The sequence below is a fragment of the Oreochromis niloticus genome, linkage group LG19 (genome assembly GCF_001858045.2).
Source record: "Oreochromis niloticus isolate F11D_XX linkage group LG19, O_niloticus_UMD_NMBU, whole genome shotgun sequence".
Classification (NCBI taxonomy): Eukaryota; Metazoa; Chordata; class Actinopteri; order Cichliformes; family Cichlidae; genus Oreochromis; species Oreochromis niloticus.
This window is the reverse complement of record NC_031983.2, coordinates 199620-221252: the sequence shown is the minus strand read 5'-3', so window position 1 is coordinate 221252 and position 21633 is coordinate 199620. Positions and strand designations below refer to the sequence as shown.

Below are 21633 nucleotides of genomic sequence, written 5' to 3'. Positions count from 1 at the left end.
AGGCTGCATTTATTACAAATATCATTATTATTTAAGGAGGCCAATGAGTAGCTAAGCATATGACACACTGAGCAGGAGAGTGAAGGAGGAACAGGTGAAGAAGCCATGCTGCTAGCAAGTCAGCTACAAGCTAAACTAAGCCGACAAATCTCTAAAGAGACAGTGATAAATACTGTGAATACAACCAGTGGGTGATTCAGCAGAGAGTGTGCTTTGGATAAAGCATGTGAAGATCACTCTGTGAAATACGATGTTATCTGTGAGTTTTTCATTAAAAAACACTACTGTGTGTTGTTGCAGGAACAGGAAGTGATGCTCCAACACAGAGAGAGCCAATCCCACGTGAGAGCCTAAAGTAAGTGGACTTATCAGTACTGATTTGTTAGTCTATTTTTTGCATATGTGATTGGTCCTAAAGACATACTGTTTACTATTATTTATACAGATACATGTTGGTTTTGTCATAGGCTTTGTCATATTGTGGAGCTCCATGTGCAGCATATAAATGGTCTACTGCTAAGTACAGCTGCGAATCACACCAACATAAGATATCATGTGACTTGGTAGATATTTCTGCCCAGATCCCCAGAAATGCTTCAACCAGCGCTGCATTGAGTGGTTGCATTTAAAATGTTCCAACATGCCTCTGAGCTGGGTGAAACGTGATTCCTGTGATGAGGTTTTTATTTATTTATTTATTTTTTATTTAGAGGGAGCTATAATCTGGCTCTCTTGTGTCATACCAAGCAGCATAATCTCTTTCCCTCTCTCACTCTGTGTGTGTGTGTGTGTGTGTGTGTGTGTGTGTGTGTACTGTCTTTGTGAGAACCATTTTGACATTTGCACCGTCAGAGTGAGGACGTTTGGGGTGGACCTTTTAAGAACGGTAGAAAGTACTGTTTAAGGTTGGAGTTAGCATAGATACAGGGAATTCATTATCAGACAGTCCTCACAGTGGCAGTCTTACTTGTATGTGTGTGTGTGTGTTTCCTCTCGGTGCATGCAGGCTGCAGATGTTCTTCTCGCGCTCTCTCGCTCGCGGGAAATAAGTGCAGGCAGAGTGCAGGATCACACACAGACACGTTCCTCTCCAGCTGCCTCGTGAGGCAGAGTGTGATGCCATGAGCGAGACAACGTCCATCCTCTGCTGACAACCATGAGCAACCGGCTGATTCCTGCTGTAATGAACCGTTTGAAAAGGACTTTTAAGGGACTCGCCGGTAGATTCACGCCGTCAAGATGCCTTATTTGACCAAATCTCTGATTTTATTTCTATGTTTTGCCATTACCGGGGAATGTTATAAGCACGGTCACCGGGTGCGAAGGTGGGCCGGTACTGGGGAGACCCCAAAGCATGGCACGTAAGTGAAAAATACAGAGGCAATCAAAGCACGATTAACACGTGGAAATGTGAGAGACTCATCTTAGTAAATCATATGTTTAACAAAACTGTTTATGTCACAAACAAATGTGTTAGTTATTTTACATTAGATATGATGGTTAAAGATGCTAAAGATGAATGGATCGCGTGTGATGTTAGAAATATTTAATCTAAGGCGATATCAACCACAGCTGATCTACCTACAATCAGTTGAAATTATTTAGCAAAGAATGGTATATATTTGATCAAAATAGTGTAGAGGCATTTGAGTTGAAATTAAACGTTTTATCTTTTTTTTATTTGAGATGTAAACAGTGTTTTTTTTTATACCTGAACTTTGTGCACTGCATCAATAAGGTGTGGTCAGAGCTGAATGCCAGTGTGATTATATCTCCTGCTTATGATTATTAATCATTGTACTGGTTATTTTTATTATTTATGGTTATTTATTCTTATGTATGGCTTAAGAGCAATCTATGGACTGTACTGACTATCAAAGTGCGCTACTAAACGTGTGTTCGCTGAATAATGCTCTTAATAGAAATTTCGGAATTAGAGACTTGTTCAAGGTTGCACTGAGAGGTCGTTAGAGACCTCTAAATAAGAAAAGCAGCTGTAACTTGTTGAATTGCATAAAACAGCAAACAGACTTCTGTGTTAATGAGAAGTGGTGTAAGAGCAGAAGTAATATAGTGCACATGGTGTGATATTGATATATGGTTGCAGGAAATAATTTACAATACTTTGACATTTTCTATATTTCAGCAAAAATATAATCTAAAACATCATCAGAATTTCATACAGATGCTAAAACCCAGTGCAGAGATCCTAGTTGAATAAAATACATAAAAATATTCAAATTGGACTGGTTTTAATGTCTTGCTTTTCTGCCTTACTTGACCATTTAAAGTGCTTTATACAACATCTCTCAGTGACTGAGTTACATCCATTCATACAATCACTATTTTCTATCCCTGATTGTTTTCTGTGTAGCATTCACAGACATTCTTCGATCTGAGAACAACTTGGGTGTTTTGGTATCTTGCCCAAAGACATGTTGGCATGTAGACTGGAGCAGGAATCAAACCACCAATATTCCAACTAGTAGATGACCTGCTCTAGCTCCTGAGCCATAGCCATCCAATCCATCAGTTGCCATGAATAGTGCTTCTTTGCTGGCTTTCAGTCCAGCTTTGTCCAGGCACTGGTAGGACCTCTATATGCTGGTGGTACATACCGTGCAGGGGTTAATCCTTCCATGGTGGTTCCTCATCATCCTCTTCTTTCATGGGTTTCTGCTGCCTGAGGCATTCACTGAGCACGTGGTCGGTTGGGGCCATCTTTCTGATGTATTCTTGGATGTTTGTTGTCTCTTTTTTTGTTGTTGTTGTTGTTGTCTCATCCTGGACTGTGGTGCTGACACTCACCAGTCCCCAGCCTCCTTCCTTTCACTTAGCATACAGCCTCGGGGTGCTGGACTTGGGATGAAACCCTCCTTGCATGGTCAGGAGCTCCCTCATCCCTCATTTGATGTCAGTGGCTTCTATCGCCTCATTTGGCCAGCTGACTCCTCAGGACTTGCCTGACTCTCTGCAGGTACTTGGTGGTTGCAGCTTTCCTAGTGGCCTCTTCATGGTTTCCATTTGCCAGTGGGATCCCCAGGTACTTGTAGCTGTCCTCTATGTCTGCAATGTTGCCATGTGGTGGTTCAATCCCCTCAGATCTGACTATGTTTCCTCTCTTTGTTATCATCCGACTACACTTCTCCAGTCAAAATGACATTCCGTGCTACCTTGATCTTAGCCTCTACTCCCCTTCTCTATGGAGGGTACTGCTCTTTGTGGCTGTTTAACTTTTAGCCAAGCATCTCACTGATCACTGCTGCCATAGTGTAGATCATTTGCTTCTACATTCACCACAGTAATGGTGGCAGTAGGTAGGTATTGTCCCTAGTGCTACATTCATATCATCTAGTAGTACTTCACGTAGTCTTGGTAACCAGCTACGGAGGATCCAGGTTTCAAGCCATGATTCTATTGTTCAGGTCAGATCCTCTTGCACTCAACAATAATTCTCCCATCCTACTTGGAGCTTGGTACCCAATCTCAGGTGGGGGTGATGATATCGCCCCCCTGTTGTCCTGGCTCCCACTTGCCATTGCATACGTGTTGTACTTCATCAATCTCTAGCTGTGAGAGCAGTCACTTCTTCCCAATGTTGGAACACTAAGCTTCTAGTTGATTTGCTGTGAATGTGGATGTTGGGTATCGAAGATTCCATAGGTCCCTCATCCTATTCATGTAACCCCTTTTGCTGGGGTTATTTGTGTAGTGTTATTCCAACAGCGCCCTATTTTCGTCTCTTGCCCACCGATGCCTTCGTATTCCAGTAGCCCACTTCTCATCATGCTGCCCTGGTTCCTCAACACCTGATGCAGACCTTGTTGATCTGGGCGATGTCCGAGCTGGTCGTCGACTTCATATATCTCTCTCGCTCATGTCTGCGACAGGCTTGGTTAGTGTAGGGGGTCTAGCCTAGGACCCTTACTGGATCCAGACACCCCAGGCTGGAATGGAACTTGCCCTTGGTCGACAAGGGACTTTGGTCCCCGGTCGAGCCCCCCACGAAGCCCACCCCTAGTTAACCCTATGAAAGCCTTGAAATAAATATGCTCTAGTATACCCCATTGCTGCAGGTTTCACTGCAATAGAAAGTGGGACAAACAGACCAATTATACACCCCCAGTTGATTCCATCCCTGAACAACTCCTGTGTCCATCGTGATGCTGAGGTGCGTCAGCCGTTCTTTCACTCCACCTGAGCTCACTGTCTTTGTAATGGCGCCACCTCTTTCCATTTCTCAGAGTGTGTGTGTGTGTAGACAGACTCAGGCTCCATCTTAAACCATGACAGCCTCATCCTCACTGCTGCTGTTGTGTTATTAGTCTTTTGTTTAAAACTGGGGGGCTGTATGGGCCTAATGTTGTTTTATTTGCATGTAGTTCCTAAGTACAGTCAGGGAAAAAATTATTTGAACTCCAGCTGGTAAGTTTATTTGAACAGTGAGAGACATAACAGTAACAAAAAAATCCAGAAAAATGCATTTCAAAAAAGTTATACATTAATTTGGATTTTGCTCCCTTTGCAAAACGTGCTTTAGTACTTGTTGGCAAAACTTTTGTTGGCAGTCACAGAAGTCAGATGTGTCTTGTATTTGCCTAGAAGTTTTTCACACATCTCAGGGGGAATTTTGCCCCACTCCTCTTTGAATAGAATAGAATAGAATAGAATAGAATAGAATTCAACTTTATTGTCATTGCACATGCACAGGTACAGGGCAACGAAATGCAGTTTGCATCCATCCAGAAGTGCTTTAGTGATATAGATATATTACAATATATATTAGCAATAATATAGATATGCAAGTATATTACAGAAATGGGTCTATTGTGGTATGTTATAATGTACACGGTATGAAGTATGTTGTGAATATTCTATAACTATAGGTATGTACAGGCTGTAGTGAGTACAAGCTATGTACAGGATATGAACAGGATATAAATATGAAAAACTATACAGAATATGAAATAAATAACTTTACAGAAATATGAGATATACAGTTATACAGAAATGGGAACTATGCAAGTTGTAAACAGTTGTAAGGTTAAAAATTATTGTATGTACAGAATGATTATTTACACAGAACTATACAGTAGTGCAGTTAAGATAAGTGAGGGTGTGGATAATTTCTACAGAGGCTGTCAGATGTCAGGAGGCAGAGTTCAGGAGTCTGACAGCTGTGGGGAAGAAGCTGTTCCGGTACCTGGTGGTCTTAGTCCGGAGGCTCCTGTAGCGCCTCCCAGAGGGCAGGAGGGTGAAGAGTACATGTGATGGGTGACTGGGGTCTCTGATGATTTTCCCAGCCCTTTTCAGACACCGCTTCCTGTAGATGTCTTTTATGGCAGGAAGTGGTGCTCCGGCGATGCGCTGGGCAGTTTTCACAACCCTCTGCAACGCCTTCCGGTCCGAGGCAGAGCAGTTCCCGTACCAGACTGTTATACAGTTGGTCAGGATGCTCTCGATGGTGCAGCGATAGAAGTTCACCAGGATGTCTGAGGAAAGGTGGTTCTTCCTCAGAGTCCTCAAGAAGAAGAGGCGCTGGTGAGCCTTCTTGACCAGCTTGGAGCAGTTGGTCGTCCAGGTGAGATCCTCGGAGATGTGGACTCCCAGGAACTTGAAGCTGCTCACACGCTCCACAGCCGTCCCCTTAATGTGGATGGGTGGATGTGGGTCAGCATTCCTCCTGTAGTCCACGATGAGCTCCTTGGTCTTCTCGGTGTTAAGCAGCAGGTTGTTTGTGTCGCACCACTCAGCCAGACGATCCACCTCCTCCCTGTAGGCGGCCTCATCGTTGTCACTGATGAGGCCAATCACCATGGTGTCATCTGCAAACTTAATGATGGTGTTGGAACCATCAGCAGGTCTGCAGTCGTGGGTGAAGAGGGAGTAGAGGAAAGGGCTCATCACACAGCCTTGTGGTACACCGGTGTTCATTGTGATGGTAGATGAGCAGTGGTTATCCAGCCGGACATGTTGGGGGCGGTTGGTCAGGAAGTCCAGTAACCATTTGCAGATGAGGGAACTGATGCCCAGGTCTGTCAGTTTCCTGATGAGTTGTGAGGGGTGGATTGTATTGAACGCTGAACTGAAGTCTATAAACAGCATTCTGGCGTAGGTGTTGTTGTTGTCCAGGTGTGAGAGGACAGAGTGCAGTGCGATGATGGAGACTGCATCCTCTGTGCTCCTGTTCTGGCGGTATGCGAATTGGTGGGGGTCCAGGGTGGGGGGAAGACAGGATTTGAAGTGTGCTAGGACCAGCTGCTCTAAGCACTTAGTGATGATGGGGGTGAGTGCTACTGGGCGGTAGTCATTGAGGCAAGATGGGTTGGAGTTTTTGGGTATCGGGACGATGGAGGTGGATTTGAAGCAGGCCGGTACTACAGCGTGGGCCAAGGACAGGTTGAATATGTCTGTCAGCACTCCTGCAAGCTCCCCAGAACACGCTCTGAGAACACGACCGGGGATGCCATCAGGACCTGCAGCCTTGTGGACATTGATCCTGCTCAGCACCGCTCCTACATCGGTGGGGGAGAGAGTCAGAGGTTGGTGGTCTGGCGTCACATCTGCTTTGGTTGTGGTTGTGGGGTTCCCTCGCTCAAAACGAGCGTAAAAGTTGTTGAGCTCGTTGAGGAAGGAGACATCAGAGGATGCGGGGGAGGGTTTGGTGGTCCTGTAGTCTGTGATGGTCTGGAGTCCTTGCCACATGCGTCGGGGGTTGGAGTTGGAGAAGTGTTCTTCTACCTTCTTTTTGTAATGGTGTTTGGCTTTTTTGATGCCCTTCTTTAGATTAGCCCTGGCTGTACTGTAGGCGTGTGCATCTCCTGACCTAAAGGCGGTGTTGCGGGCCTTCAGGAGGAGACGAACATCCCGGTTCATCCAAGGCTTCTGGTTGGGGTACATGGTGATCCGTTTCTGGGTGGTGACACTGTCTGTGGTTTTGGAGATGTAATCCAGTACAGATGAGGCGTACTGGTCCAGGTCTGTGTTGGTGAACATATTCCAGTCTGTGTTTTTAAATCTGTCCTGGAGCACTGGGTCTGTCCCCTCTGGCCACACTTTAATTGTCCTCACAGCAGGTTTCACACGTTGGATGAGTGGTGAATACCGAGGTGTGAGGAACAGGGAGAGATGGTCCGATTGTCCAATGTGGGGGAGGGGTGTTGCTTTGTAGGCTCCAGCCAGGTTGGAATAAACATGGTCTAAAGTCTTGTCTCCTCTGGTGTGGCAGGAGACATGTTGGTGGAATCTGGGGAGGACTGTCTTTAAGTTGGTGTGGTTGAAGTCGCCAGCAACAATAAAAGCAGCCTCGGGGTGTTTATTCTGGTGTTTGTTAATGGCTGCAGAAAGTTCTTTCATGGCCAACCTAGCATTAGCGTCAGGGGGTATATACACGGCAGTGAGTATGATCGAAGTGAGTTCTCTGGGGAGATAATAAGGTCTGCATTTGACCATTAAAAACTCCGCATTAGGTGAGCAGTGACTCTCAGTAGTAGTGGAGTTCATGCACCAAGCATTGTTAATATAAATGCACAAACCTCCACCTCTGGTCTTGCCGGAGTCATCTGCTAGCCTGTCGGCTCGGTGTGTGGTGTCCTGCTAACTCGATAGCATTGTCCGGGCAGCTGTTGTTCAACCATGTTTCGGTGAAAAACATGACATTTGAGTCCATAATCCGTCTGTTGTTAGTGATGGAGAGCCGTATCTCATCCATTTTGTTTGCCAGAGAACGGACATTGGCGAGGAAAATACTGGGTAAAGGCAGCCGGTGTGGTGTTAGCTTTAGCTTAGCCCGTAGCCCTCCGCGCCTACCTCGCCTTTGTTTACGATCTCGGCGCCGTCAGCGTGCACTTCCGCCCGGCCGGGGAGAGTGGGCAGCCTCCGGTGTTCTGGAGATCTCTGGGATGAGTCGGAGATCGGCGATAAAACTGTTGGAGTTATGAGTCCAGATGTCCAGAAGCTCTTGTCTGCTGTAGGTCAGCAACGCACAGCAATTCTGGACGAATAATCCGGTTAAAAGTAGATAAAAAACCGCTAAATAGCAGATTCTGGAGAGACACTGAGCCTCGCGTTGTTCACGCGCCGCCATCTTGGTTCCATTATGGCGGCGCATCCTCTCCAAGTCTGAGTTTCGTGGCTGTTGTTTGGCAATTCAAACCTTTAGCTCCCTTCACAGATTTTCTATGGGATTAAGGTATGGAGACTGACTAGGCCACTCCAAGACCTTAATATGCTTCTTCTTGAGCCAATTCATTGTTGCTTTGGCTGTGTGTTTTGAATCATTGTCATGCTGGAATACCCACTACAACCCATTTTCAATGCCCTGGCTGAAGGAAGGAGGTTCTCACCCAAGATTTGATGGTACATGGCCCCATCCATCCTCCCTTTTATGCGCTGCAGTTTTCCTGTCCCCTTCTTGGAGTTCTTGGAGTTATAGGCAGCATTCCTCCTCCTCCAAACACAGTGAGTTGAGTTGATGCCTATCATCAGAAGGCATAGGATACATTTTCACTGCTATGCAAATGACACACAACTTTATCTATCCCTGCAGCCAGATAATAAACCAATTAGTTAAACTGCAGGAATATCTTAAAGAAATAAAGACCTGGATGACCTGTAATTTTTTGCTTCTAAATTCAGATAAAACTGAGGTTATTGTACTCGGCCCTGTAAATCTTAGAAATATGGTATCTAACCAGATTCTTACTCTGAATGGCATTACCTTGGCCTCCAGAAACACAGTGAGGAACTTCCCTGATGAGTATGTCATCCTAGTGCACTTAAGTACTAATGGGATACCAACTACATTAAGTTGTCTCAAAAAGTATGGGGATGTCACGGCTCTGGGTCATTTTGACCCAGCTTTTTCTGTTTCTGTTTTGTTTTTCTAAATTATGATTTGTTTGGGGTTTTGAGTTGTGCTGGTTTGATTTTGTATTAGGGGTTATTCTTGGTTTTGTTCTCTTTACGTCATTTGTTATTCTGGCCTCTAGTTTAAGTCAGTGTCTTCTCTGTTTCATCGGTTATATTCTTCTGTCTATCTGTCAGTGTCAAGTTTTCGTTTTTGTGATTTGTTTCTTATTTCCTGTTTTATTTTGATAGTCCCAGTCCTATGTCAGTGTATTCAGTTTTACCTGCCCCGTCTCGTTAGCCCTAATCTCTCCCAGCTGTGTCTCCCTCCTGTTTCCCATTTCCTGATTACTCGCTGGTGTATATAAGCCCTGTGTTTGCCTTTGTTCTCTGTTGCGTCGTACCATCAACATGCTGTGTGTTTGTTATGTCCGGTCTTCCAGTCCCTCTGTTCTGAGTCTTGTTTTGCTTTGCTTTTGTGAGTTTTATTTTATGAGAAAGTTTTGCCAGCAATAAAGCTGCGTTTTGAGTTCCAGTCCCGCTTTGAGTGTCCTGCATTTTGGGTCCTTTTTCCTGCCTTCCTGCATGCCACACAGCATAGCCATACAGTGGTATAAAAAAGAGATTGCCCCCTTACTGATTTCCTATTTTTTTGTATGTTTGTCACACTTTAAATTTGTTTGATGACCTAAAACATTTGATCAAGATGACACAAGTAAACACAAAATGGAGTTTCTAAATGAAGGTGTTTATTATTAAGGGAATAAAAAATCCAAACCTACATGGCCCTGTTTGAAAATGTGATTGCCCCCTAAACCTAATAACTGGCCGGATCACCCTCAGCAGCAGCAACTGCAATCAAGTGTTTGATTGCAGTGGCCCAGCATCTCAATCTGATTCAGGTCAGGACTTTGACTAGGCCACTGGTCAAAATCCTGTGTGTTTTGGGTCATTGTCCTGCTACAGAACCCAAGAAAGCTTCAGGTTGAGGTCATGAACATATAGGGCAGACATTCTCCTTCAGGACATGTTGGTAGACAGCAGAACTCATGGTTCCATTTACCACAGCAAGTCTTCCAGGTCCTTAGGCAGAAAACCAACAACCCCAGACCATCACACTACAACCTTCATATTTTACTGTTGTTTACTGTTCCTTTTCTGAAATGCTGGGTTAGTTTTGTACCAGAGGTAATGGGACTTAAACCATCAAAGTTCAGCTTTTGTCTCCTCAGACCACAGATTTTTGCCAAAAGTCTCGGGGATCATCAACTTGTTTTTCACAAATGTGAGACAGGCCTTTATTTTCCTTTTGGTCAGCAGTGGTTTTCTCCTTGAACTCTTCCATGGATGACATTTTGCCCAGTTTCTTGCTTATTGTTGAATCGTGAACTCTGACCTTAACTGAGACATGTGAATCCTGTGGTTATTTAATCTTTTTCTGGGTTCTGTTGTGACCTTGTTGCTGTGCTCTTGGAGTAATTTTAGTTGACCAGCCATCCTGGCTGTCACGGTCCTGGGTCAGTGACCCAGTGTTTTAATTTCTTTGTATTATTATTTTTAAGCTTTGATTTCTTAACGGGTTATCATTACTAGTCATTTGGTTGATGGTTCTGTGATTTCTAGTCCTTAGTTTTTGCCTCTTTGTTCCCTCTGGTTCCTAGTTAGTCGTGTCTCTGTGTGAAGCCAGTCTGTCTGTAAGGGTAGTCGGTGTGTTTCCTGTTTTATGTTGACAGTCCTCCTCTGTGTTCAACCTCTGTTCCCCGTCTTGTCTGCTTAATTAGTTCCAGCTATGTTTCCCTCCTGTTTCCCATTCCCTTTCATCCCCTGCTTGTTGTCGCATCGTCCCTCGTAGCTGTGTGATTTCCTGTCCTCTGTGTTCCCTTGTAACTCCTAGTTTCCCTTTCCCTAGTCTTAGTTTCAAGTTTTCCAGTTTAGGTTTGGTTTTGTGGTATTCTATTGTTTTTCAGCAAAATAAAGCTGCCTTTTTGAGTTCATCTCCATATGTACAAAGTCCTGCATTTGGGTCCTAATCCTCATGGCACTGGGAAGGTTCACCACTGTTGCTTGTTTTCTCCATTTGTGCATAATGGCTCTCACTGTGGAGTTCTTTGCGACCCTTTCCAGACTGAAAGAAGTCTGACTTTATTACTCAGCTGTTTCTTTAGATCAATGATGCTTTTTGAGATCTTTTAGCCTGCTTCACTTTGTCAGACATGTTCTATTTAAGTGATATCTGCCAGATCTGCAAGTAATCAGGACTCAGCTTTCTAAAAAATGTGGATAATTACAGTTAAATCCTGATTTAACAAGAGGGGAATTTATTTTTTCACACAGGGCCAGGTAGGTTTGGATAACTTTTCTCCTTAAATCTTTTTTAAATCTTCAAATAAAAGCATCATTTTGTATTTACTCAGGTTATCTTTGTCTAATATTATAATGTGTTTGATGATCTAAAACCCGTAGAAGTGACAAATATGCAAAACATTAGGAAATCAGAAAGGGGGAAAACACTTTTTGACACCACTGTATCCAATTTCTGTAGTTGAACTACAAAAGCACTATGTAAATGCCAGACATCATGCAAAATTATTTTTCTGATATAGTGACCCAGAGTTTCACTATGTCAAGGTCATCTGTTCTGTTTAGGTCAAAGCTTGTGTCCTAAACAGCTTTACCAATCACAAAGGATCCCCACAGCACATAGCAGGGTTAGGCTTAGGATTTGTCATTTTGTATGCCAGTTGGCCTCCCTAACAAATCTCAAAAGTATTATTGTACTATTGCTGGGTCTTTACCTTATAATGTAAAGTGCCTTGAGGCAATTGTTATTGTGATTTGGCAGTATTTGAATAAGACTGAATTGAATTTAACCATTGTGTAAAGCAACAAAAAACACAAATAATTGTACAAACAGTATGACGTCAACCAGAGTGATTGATTTGCTTATGCTGAACTAAACTTTTTTAAAGAGACTGGTTTACTCTAGTTTCTGTACAATTTGCTGAAATTTTAGGGCTCTATATTCTCTATATTTAGGTATCTGCACTGCAAATGTTAAAAAAAATGAAACCGGCTGCATTTGCAATCATATCTGCATAAATCAGTTTATACATTTCTTATTCACTGCCTATTATTTTGGACTGTTCTTTGCTGGTGCATTATTTTTTAACAGTTTTGATTGTTATCTGACACTTAATGTCATCCTGCTGTAGCTCCTTGTCAAAGAAGCCTCCAGATGTGACGAAATCTCGCAAAATGAAGACAGAACACCTGCTAAAAGTAGATGACCATGACTTCACCATGAGGCCAGCATTTGGAGGTAGGTGTAGAAATTTCTGCTTTTGTTTGTCTTTCACATAGCATTAGATTTTGATTAAAGGTCAGGGTAGAATTACATAAGGGATTAGCATTGAGCTCCTTCTTGCAATGGTGATGGACAGGTCTCTATGATCTTCGCAGGAAAATTGTGATCTGCAGTGAGAGTAGGGAGCAGGTACAAGAGAGTGTCAAGAGTATGGGGTATTTCTCCTGTTGTTATGGACTATCTGGCCCCTGGGAGGTGTTCTGGGTATGTTTCACCAGGAGGATGAAACCCTCCGTGCATGGTAAGAAGCTTTTTCAGGTTTGTGCATGACAGGCCATAATTGTTGATTGCCCAGATCTTGTAATTCTCACTCTGCAGGACCACATGGAAGGTTATTGGCCTGTAGTTGATGGGACCTTCTGGGGATCCTTAGGGATCAGGACTTCAGTTAGCCATTCCTGCTGCCAGAGGCTACTGGATCCTGTTCAGGGTGGTTGCTGTCGTCTGCTCTTAGATCCACTAGCCACTGAGCATTGATGTTACAGGTTGTGTTCTTGTCCCTAATGCTTTTCCAGTATTGCTCTGTCTCCAGCCTTGGTGGGGCTGTTCGCATATTGTTGCTCTGCCACTGAAGATACACCCTAGATAGTTCAGTGGAGTACAGCTGGTTTATTCTCCTGCCTCCTTTCTCTCTGGTATACCTCTATAAGCGACTGACTGAGGGTCTTTACTTGGCAGTTTCCAAAGCCCAAGGTATGGACAGCTTGCTTTTTAAAATCTACTTTTAATAGGTTAGATAAACACAATAATATTTCATTGATATACTTGAGTATATACAGAAATTTAGGTCTTGGTGGAATTGTGTCTCTTTAGCGGCGTCTGATAAAGATTTTGGGGTCTCATTAAGGGGTTTTCATTAAGTAAGTTGTACTTTAACATCCACCCACATCTTTGTACAGGAGACAGGTGGGTAAGCAAATAAAGCTGATTATTCTTCTTTAATAGAGTCAAACCAGCCAGGTGCATTATGGATTATATTTAATTTAACTGTAACAACCAGTAAACTATTACTGAGAAACTCACAGCTTTGACTCATTAAGGCTTGGCTGCCAATGAAGTACACTTTTCTTCTTGATACAATCCTGTTAACTTTCCTATATTACCATCTGGATGGGGCCAAAGCCCATGCTCGGCTGCTATTGATTGACTTTTCCTCAGCATTTAATACTATCCAGTCACATCTCCTAGCTGATAAGCTTCTTAACCAGTTTAAACTTGATTTTAATCTTGTTGGTTGGATATTAGACTTTTTACCTGACAAATCTCAGTGTGTGAGAGTAAACGACTGTTTTTCCAATCAGCTGAATTCTTCCACTGGTTCACCACAGCGTTGTTTTCTCTCTCCCCTACTGTATATTTTGTACACTAATGACTGTTGTAGTACACAGGTTAAAACGCATTTCATTAAATATGCAGATGACACAGTCATTGTAAGCGTCCTTCATGGTGAAGAGTATTCCCATGGGCCTGTTGTGACATGAGCCACTGGTAGATCATTATAAGTATTTGGGGGTTGTTCTTGATAAGGCTCTGTCCTTTGAGTCACATTTTGATGCTACAGTGAAAAAGGTCCAACAACAACTGTACTTTTTAAGGAGATTGATAGTTTTTAATGTTTCATCTGAAATGATGACCCTTTTTATAAAAGTTTTATTGAATCAGTTTTAATGTTTTGTATCATTGCTTGGTATGGTAATAGACAAAGACAAATCATTGTCTTTGACTGGCAGAGGAGGAAGGCAACCTCATGTTATGTCATGTTATGTTCAGACCATCCTCTCTTTAGAGACTTTCAGCTGCTTGGTATAAAGTGCTGTAGTGAAGACCAAGACATAGAGTGTCTTTTATGTGTCACTGCTGCACATTGCACTTTCTTGATGCTACTGATAAAATTTGGGATGTTTCTTTTTGTGTGTGTATATGTTATTTGATGTGTTGACATACTACAAATCAATTTCCTAATGGGGGCAATAAAGTTACCTTTGACCATTGACCAAATTCATGTCTAAAGGCTTTCTTGATTAGCACAGCTTTCATATCTCACAACCCCATTTGCATTAAGTTCAAGCAAAGTAATCTCTGCACTCCAAGACCATTTCATAGGAACACATACTCAAATATCATCAGATCTGTACCAATGCCACTTGCTACAGTATAGGGAGGATGGGCAGGGGAGGGGATTGGGGAGAGGGTTGGGAGTGGGGGTTGTGGGTGTGGTGTATGATTGCTCTTAATCCTTGGTAAAGTAACACATTAAGCTTGTTTTTAATCCACGGAGAAGGGAGAAGGATTGAAAGTCCATCAGTGAGATCATTTGATATATGGGTTTGGAATGGGTTGTTGTATGATCTACTAAGAATAGCATAAGGATTGTGTTCTTTTCAGAAAATGTAGAGTTTACCAGAGGATACAGTTACAAAGTTATTACATGAACATGAAAACATACACACTCATTGAGTAGGTCTGGCTTAGGTTTCATACAAAAAACAGTTGAGGATCAAACTGTGCAACCCTACTATTAGGGGACAATCCTCTTACAGATGACGACATTATTATACAAGTGACATGACAAATGCGAAGCGTTTTTTCCTCGTGTCATCTGAGACTGGCCTTGCCAGAAGAATAACAATATTGGCTCATTATTGAAGGGAATTAAAATAACCAGAAAAGAACCCCTATCAGCAGAGCTTCAGTGCCCAACAGCCCGTTCTCGCTCCCGAGGCGTAATATACTGATGATTTGTCAAGTCTCATGGCGTTCCTGAGAAACACGAAAGGTGACCTTCTGCGTTCTTATGCTATGCACCAGCTTACAGATGAAATCCAGTAGAATGACGCACCCGCAGTAATACACGTTCCAGCCATGTATTCCAGCCCTAACCATATCTTATCCCTAACCTTAACCAGCAGTAAATAGTGTTTTCCAAAGCGATTTAAGTAAAACAAACATACATGTGTAGATTCAAGCCAAACAATTCTCATGTTTCCTCATTTTTCCGATCTCGTAATATAGGGACGTGTTTATGGGCAGAAATCTGTGCCATCAGAAACTGAATTTGAATAAGTTAAATTTGAATTTGAATTGCTCAGATTGAATCTGAATTGTAACTTGAATAAATGCTTTTGAAAACTGAATTTGAATTAGTCTAATTTGAAATTGAATTTATGGTTTGAAAATGATCATCACTAAATTGAAATTGAATTTTATATATTGAAAATGAATTCATTTGCTTTGAAACTGCATTTTATGCTTTAAAAATTTAGCTCTCGAATAATTTCAGTTTCACTCTCACCATTCAGTTTCAGTTCTACAATTCAATTTCAGTTCCAAAATTCAGTTTTTTGGAACTTACATCCGGTTCCGGTTCAAGAGTAAATGAGCGCAGATTAATAGAACTACGTTTTACTAGCGGACCGAAAGTGTTACTGACGGGAATCTACAGCGTCTTGAGCTGAATTAAGACTTCAGAAGTCATTCGTCATGTCGAATGACCAGCGGATAAACTCTCAGGTTGGTAATAAATGTATTACATGTATAAGAACAAGCGTCATGTTAACAATTGATAGCCGTACAGTAACTTTTATGCTTATTGTAGCTGTTAGCTAAAAACGCTAATTTAGCCTAGTTTGCCCTGGATTTAGCTTTGACAAACAAATATGATCGACTGTTTCTAGTAGAATTCCAAAGTTGTCATCTTGTACCCTGTCAGAGCCCTGTATGCTTGCAGAGACCCCTACAGTAGGGAAACATGCAAAACAGTGTCCAAACCTTTGTATTTTAGCTTTATTTATGTCTTACACAGCATCCCAACTCTTTAGCTAACTTAATAACTTTAGCTAAAGTGAATAGTTAGTCTAATTCATTAGTGCAGCATTACTGGATCACCTCTGTTTGAAGTGATATGATATGTGACTATCACTGTGTTTAACTATCATAATAATTCTTAGGGTACTGAGTGCATGCTTAATTAGTTGTTTTTTTTAAACATACTGCTCCATTGCTATGTTTGACAGGCTGAAGTTGTCGGGTCACCTCCTAAATCGACCGTCTTTTACAGGTGATTTGTGCCAGAAATGGAGTGTCCACTGAAGACTGAAGATACTGAATCTCTACGCCTTGCCATTGATCCCTCTTGTGCCTTCATCTAGACAAGAGACATTAACTTAACCACTCTCACATGCTCTGTACCTACATCACCTTCCCTGACAGTCGTAGCTTGGCTCATCTGAGGGTGAAATTATAAGAATGTGTTATTTTGCAAAGTGCTCTCTAGGGTTCCTAAATAAAATATGGCATTGAGGTCATTTCTTTTGAATTAATCCCTTCTTGTGAAATATAAGAACCTCTCCTGGTTTTAATGGCACTTTGGATTTCCTTACTTTCTGTTCCACTCCCAACCCCAAATAGATGCTGACACAGTAACATGGAAGAGGGAAAGAAGTTGGAAAGGCCTACTATAAATAAACCTAATGCCTAACAATGAAAAATGTAAAATAAGAACAATAATAATAATAAAGATAAAAGATGAAGTAACAAGTTTTCAGTTTTTTGTTTATTCCAAATGATCATCCAGATGTCTGTGACATGTGATGACAAACACCATAATGGAAGGCCTTTGTCATCACATGCTTAAACTCATATATTTTTGCATATGCTGAACAGGCAGTCAGACATGCTGTAACTGTGGGGTAGAAAACTGCATGAACACCATATGGCAGGGGTCTCAAACTCCAGTCCTCGAGGGCCGCTGTCCTGCAACTTTTCCATGTGTCCCTGTTGCAACACACCTAGTAGGTCATTAGCAAGAGTATAGAACTTGAATGCATGCTGAGTTGGCAATTCAGCCATTTGATTCACGTTACAGCAGCTCATGAGTGAATGAACATGGTGCAATAAAAGTATTTTAGAAGTATATGTTTCCAAATACATATATTTACTTAAATTTACTTGAGTAGGTAGGGTTAGGGCAGGGGTCTGCAACCTTTTACACCCAAAGAGCCATTTGGACCTGGTTTCCACGCAAAAGAAAACACTGGGAGCCGCAAATACTTTTTGACATCTAAAATGAAGATAACACTGTATATATTGTTTTTTATCTTTATGCTTTGTGTGAACAACTAAGGTGTGCTGCTTATGAAATCCATGAAGTGCTACAGAGAAAATTAAATTATATTTATGTAATCAACACATTTTGAACTCTTAAAGAAATATAACAAAAGGAAAGACACCAACCTGAGCTAAAATGATCCATGTAGCAAACAAAAACTGTTGTCAGCCGCCACCCTTATATCGCCTTTGGGCTGTTGGAGCCTTGACCTGACTCTTAAAAAATAATTGGAAAAAAGCACTATGCTGCTGAAAAATGAAAAATAGATATTTGCAAAATTCTGCCTAAATATGTATTTTACCTGGTTAATGCGTGCGGCGGGGCGTGGTTTGCAGCGCCGCTGCAGGGGAGGCGGATGCACCTGAGCGACACCCGCAATCACGCCTTGCTGCCTTTACGTCTGCACTATCTGTGCTTTTGTGTTGTTGGTGGTGTATGTCGGGCTGTGAGCTGAAAAGCTACAGCTGGCTGCATGCGTACAGCAACCGTGTGTGAAAAGTGCTCAATAAAGAGATTCTCAAAAGCATGCTCATGGAAACATCATCGGGTCTGCCGTGATTTGTTTACAATGGGACTTCTGCTCCTGAACCTCTGCGCACAGAGTCCACAAATCGGGGCTATACGAAGTCAGTTTACGCAGGACTGTAAGCTGTCATCTGTCAGGTGTGAACGGTGTTTGTCTTTAACATAGTTCACAGTGGAGAACAGCTGCTGACATAATGTGGATCCGAAGATCCATAATTGACCTACCTGGGGTTGAAAGTCTCGATAAATGCACGGCGTTTCGGCGGGTATACCGGCTTCCGCGAGTGTGACTCTTATTTTTGAGCAATGAAAAAATAATAGAATATAATTTTATTTTTATATTTCAATATCACAATAATCTTCCAATTTAGAACGACGAGTTAAAAAGAACTAACATAAATAAAATACACTTCAGCTAAATACTTCTAATTTATTTTCCCAAACCAGGAGGAGCCGCAGTATAAGGACTAAAGAACCGCATGTGGCTCCAGAGCCGCAGGTTGCCGACCCCTGGGTTAGGGGTTGCCACCTCAGCATGCAGTCAAGTTCTATACTCTTGCTAATGACCTACTAATTGTATTCAGGTGTGTTGCACCAGGGACACATGGAAAGGTTGCATGACACCGGCCCTCGAGGACTGGAGTTTGAGACCCCTGTCATACGGAATATGACAGGTGTGGTTGAACTGCATGAAGACTCTGAAGTTTCTCTTCTCTTCTGGCAGGACAGGAATGTAGCCTTGCCCTGTGAGCCACCGTAAGGATGTACTTGGAGTAGAACTGGACTGTCACCGGCCTCAGGCTCTTCACCTTTTCAAAGACAAAGCAGTCATTTAGATAAAATATTAGATATTGTTTACCTGAGGATCTGACACAGACTGATTCATGTTCAGGCAAGTTCATAGAAATTTCTGTTCAATTAGAACCAAGTATTTGAGGTGATGATTGTAATTTTTATACAATTGTTGTAATTTGTATTTTAACAATATTTTGATTATTGTTTTGTTTCCTTCACAATATTATACTTTAATATATAATATTGTAAAGGGAAAAAAAACATCAATCAAAAAATTATCTTTTTTATTCGGGCTACTTACATTTATTTTGGGCTACCAAAAACTGAAGAGTGCCTGCCCGAAGGGCTACCAGAGATTTTGAAATTTTGCGAGCCCCGACGTAGAGTAGAACTGGACTGTCACCGGCCTCAGGCTCTTCACCTTTTCAAAGACAAAACAGTCATTTAGATAAAATATTAGATATTGTTTACCTGTAAATGCACAAAGAGAATTTAGAAATGTAATTATTGTCAAGAGTGAAAAAGCACTGATAGTGTAATCTACAGCTGTGGCCAAACGTTTAGAGAATGAGAAGTGTTGTTTATTTACAAAGTTTGCTGTTTGACTGATAGTTGTATATCATATTATATCACTTCAAACAGAGGTGATCCAGTAATGCTGCACTAATGAATTAGACTAACTATTCACTTTAGCTAAAGTTATTAAGTTAGCTAAAGAGTTGGGATGCTGTGTAAGACATAAATAAAGCTAAAATACAAAGGTTTGGACACTGTTTTGCATGTTTCCCTACTGTAGGGGTCTCTGCAAGCATACAGGGCTTTGACAGGGTACAAGATGAGAACTTTGGAATCCTACTAGAAACAGTCGATCATATTTGTTTGTCAAAGCTAAATCCAGGGCAAACTAGGCTAAATTAGCGTTTTTAGCTAACAGCTACAATAAGCATAAAAGTTACTGTACGGCTATCAATTGTTAACATGACGCTTGTTCTTATACATGTAATACATTTATTACCAACCTGAGAGTTTATCCGCTGGTCATTCGACATGACGAATGACTTCTGAAGTCTTAATTCAGCTCAAGACGCTGTAGATTCCCGTCAGTAACACTTTCGGTCCGCTAGTAAAACGTAGTTCTATTAATCTGCGCTCATTTACTCTTGAACCGGAACCGGATGTAAGTTCCAAAAAACTGAATTTTTAAATAAACTAGATGCTAAAACTAGAAATATAAAATATGAACTCTTCTTTTTTTTCTAATAGCTTGCTCTAAACCCGAGAGCTAACAGATAAAAATAAAAACTTATTAAGAGTCGCTTTTGTTTTAACTTGATTATTGCAATTTCTGATTATAGTTGACACAAGACTTACTACTTGGAATAAAAACAATAAAACTGACACTGAAATGTTAAATACTGTTCTAGTCTTTGCAATAGAGACTCAACACAATGGTATAATGCAATCCCAGTCAACAGACATATCCAGAAACTCAGTCTGTGAGCTCTGTCACTAAGTGCATCATTCAAATACACAAAAATACATTTTAATATGTTTATATTCTGTTAAGAATATGATTAATTTAAAAATAATTGTAAATTTGAATGAACTGCATGATATCGGGCAACATGGGAAGAATAGGACTGTGATTGCTGCTGCACTTTGAATCTGATGTCAGAACTCTAGAGATTAGATGAGAAAATTGTGCTGAGCAGCTATATATTAACAAACAGAAAAACAGAAACATTGGTTTTTGCTTCCTCTAGCTTTAATTATTAAAATCACCCTAAATCATGTCATTTGTAAAGGGATGCATGGGCCATATATTGCCATTAAGAGATTCTGAGCTTGTGAAATGTAATGGGCAGCAGAAGCTTGTCATTTCTGTTATTTAAGTACACATTATCCCAGTGCATCATCTCTGAGGGGACAAGAGCTCAGGGAAATGACACAATAATCAGCATGGTATTTGTTTCCTTTTTTTGTTGCTAAAGCTTTAAGCATTGCTCATTGGTGAATGGGTCAGTTGCACACATACACCATCTGGAGATGTTGGCTTAATATGACTGGAGTGACTAGAGTTAGTTCAATTGCTAGCTTTACCCAGTGCAGTTCCCCTTTGCTGTGTGGGGCAGCCCTGCCTAGTGTTGTCTAGCAGCATGCCAGACTCCACTCCAGCAGTGACAAGCAGATTAAGCTGACAGCAGTTCCTCGTGTTTACAGCTTAGATTAGCACAGGCACCAATCTGTTACGCCATCAGACAGCTGTTGCTTCACCAGTGACACTTTGTCCCAAGTGAAGAACAGACATGGAACTGAGAAGTGGTCCAAAACTGGCTGTAAAAGTACATCCAGTATTATTGAAGGTACTTTGAAATTCTGTGTTTGATAGAAATTCCAATATTTATGAACCCTTTCGCCATCATAGTAATAAGTCATGGTGACAGCAGGTGTACACAAGGATCTGTTTTCACCATTCCTTTATAAATTATCATTCATACTTTCCTTTTTGATAAAACTTATATTTAGGGCTGGACAGGTGACCTTTAAACATCTCTTAGTTACGCAGTTATGGGCTTAGGCTGCTGGGAGACTTCCCATGTTGTATTGACCTTTTTTCTACATTTTTTCCCCTTTTCCCTGCCTGTATGTTCAACTATTGCATTGCACTATTTTTTGTCTACTTTCTCCTGTTTATTGTTTTTGTTCTTAGTTGTTCATAGTCTCTCTGTGCTTCTCTTTTTTCTATTTCCTTTTACTATTATTTCTAATTCTTTGCAAATATAAAGCCAGTTAGGCAATTGTTGTATGATTTGGCACTGTCTACCTGGAACTGAACTGAAATGAATAAGTATTTAAGAAAATGGATGGATCGATTGATCTAATTTGATCTTCCAGAGTTGGTCAAACTCTTAAAATAGTAAACATTATTATGGTAAATGGACTGATTCTTATATAGCGCTTTTCTACTCTCCCGGAGTACTCAAAGCACTGTATG

General features: G+C 41.4%; 1 protein-coding gene across 4 annotated transcripts in view; it reads left to right on the top strand.

The window, feature by feature from the left end:
• Window positions 1-310: 310 nt before the first annotated feature.
• Window positions 311-21633, top strand: part of gabrr2a (gamma-aminobutyric acid type A receptor subunit rho2a) — an 87017-nt gene continuing 65694 nt past the window's right edge. The window contains exons 1-3 of one of the 4 annotated variants that reach the window (XM_019348904.2): window positions 1345-1361; window positions 12060-12166; window positions 12307-12452. In XM_019348904.2, the coding sequence (XP_019204449.1) occupies window positions 12362-12452 (91 nt within the window). In that variant the 5' untranslated portion in view covers window positions 1345-1361; window positions 12060-12166; window positions 12307-12361. Of the gene's footprint in view, window positions 356-819; window positions 1362-9241; window positions 9326-12059; window positions 12167-12306; window positions 12453-21633 lie in introns of those variants that run through there. The other 3 variants (XM_025900752.1, XM_003459289.5, XM_025900753.1) reach the window with 3 other exon arrangements.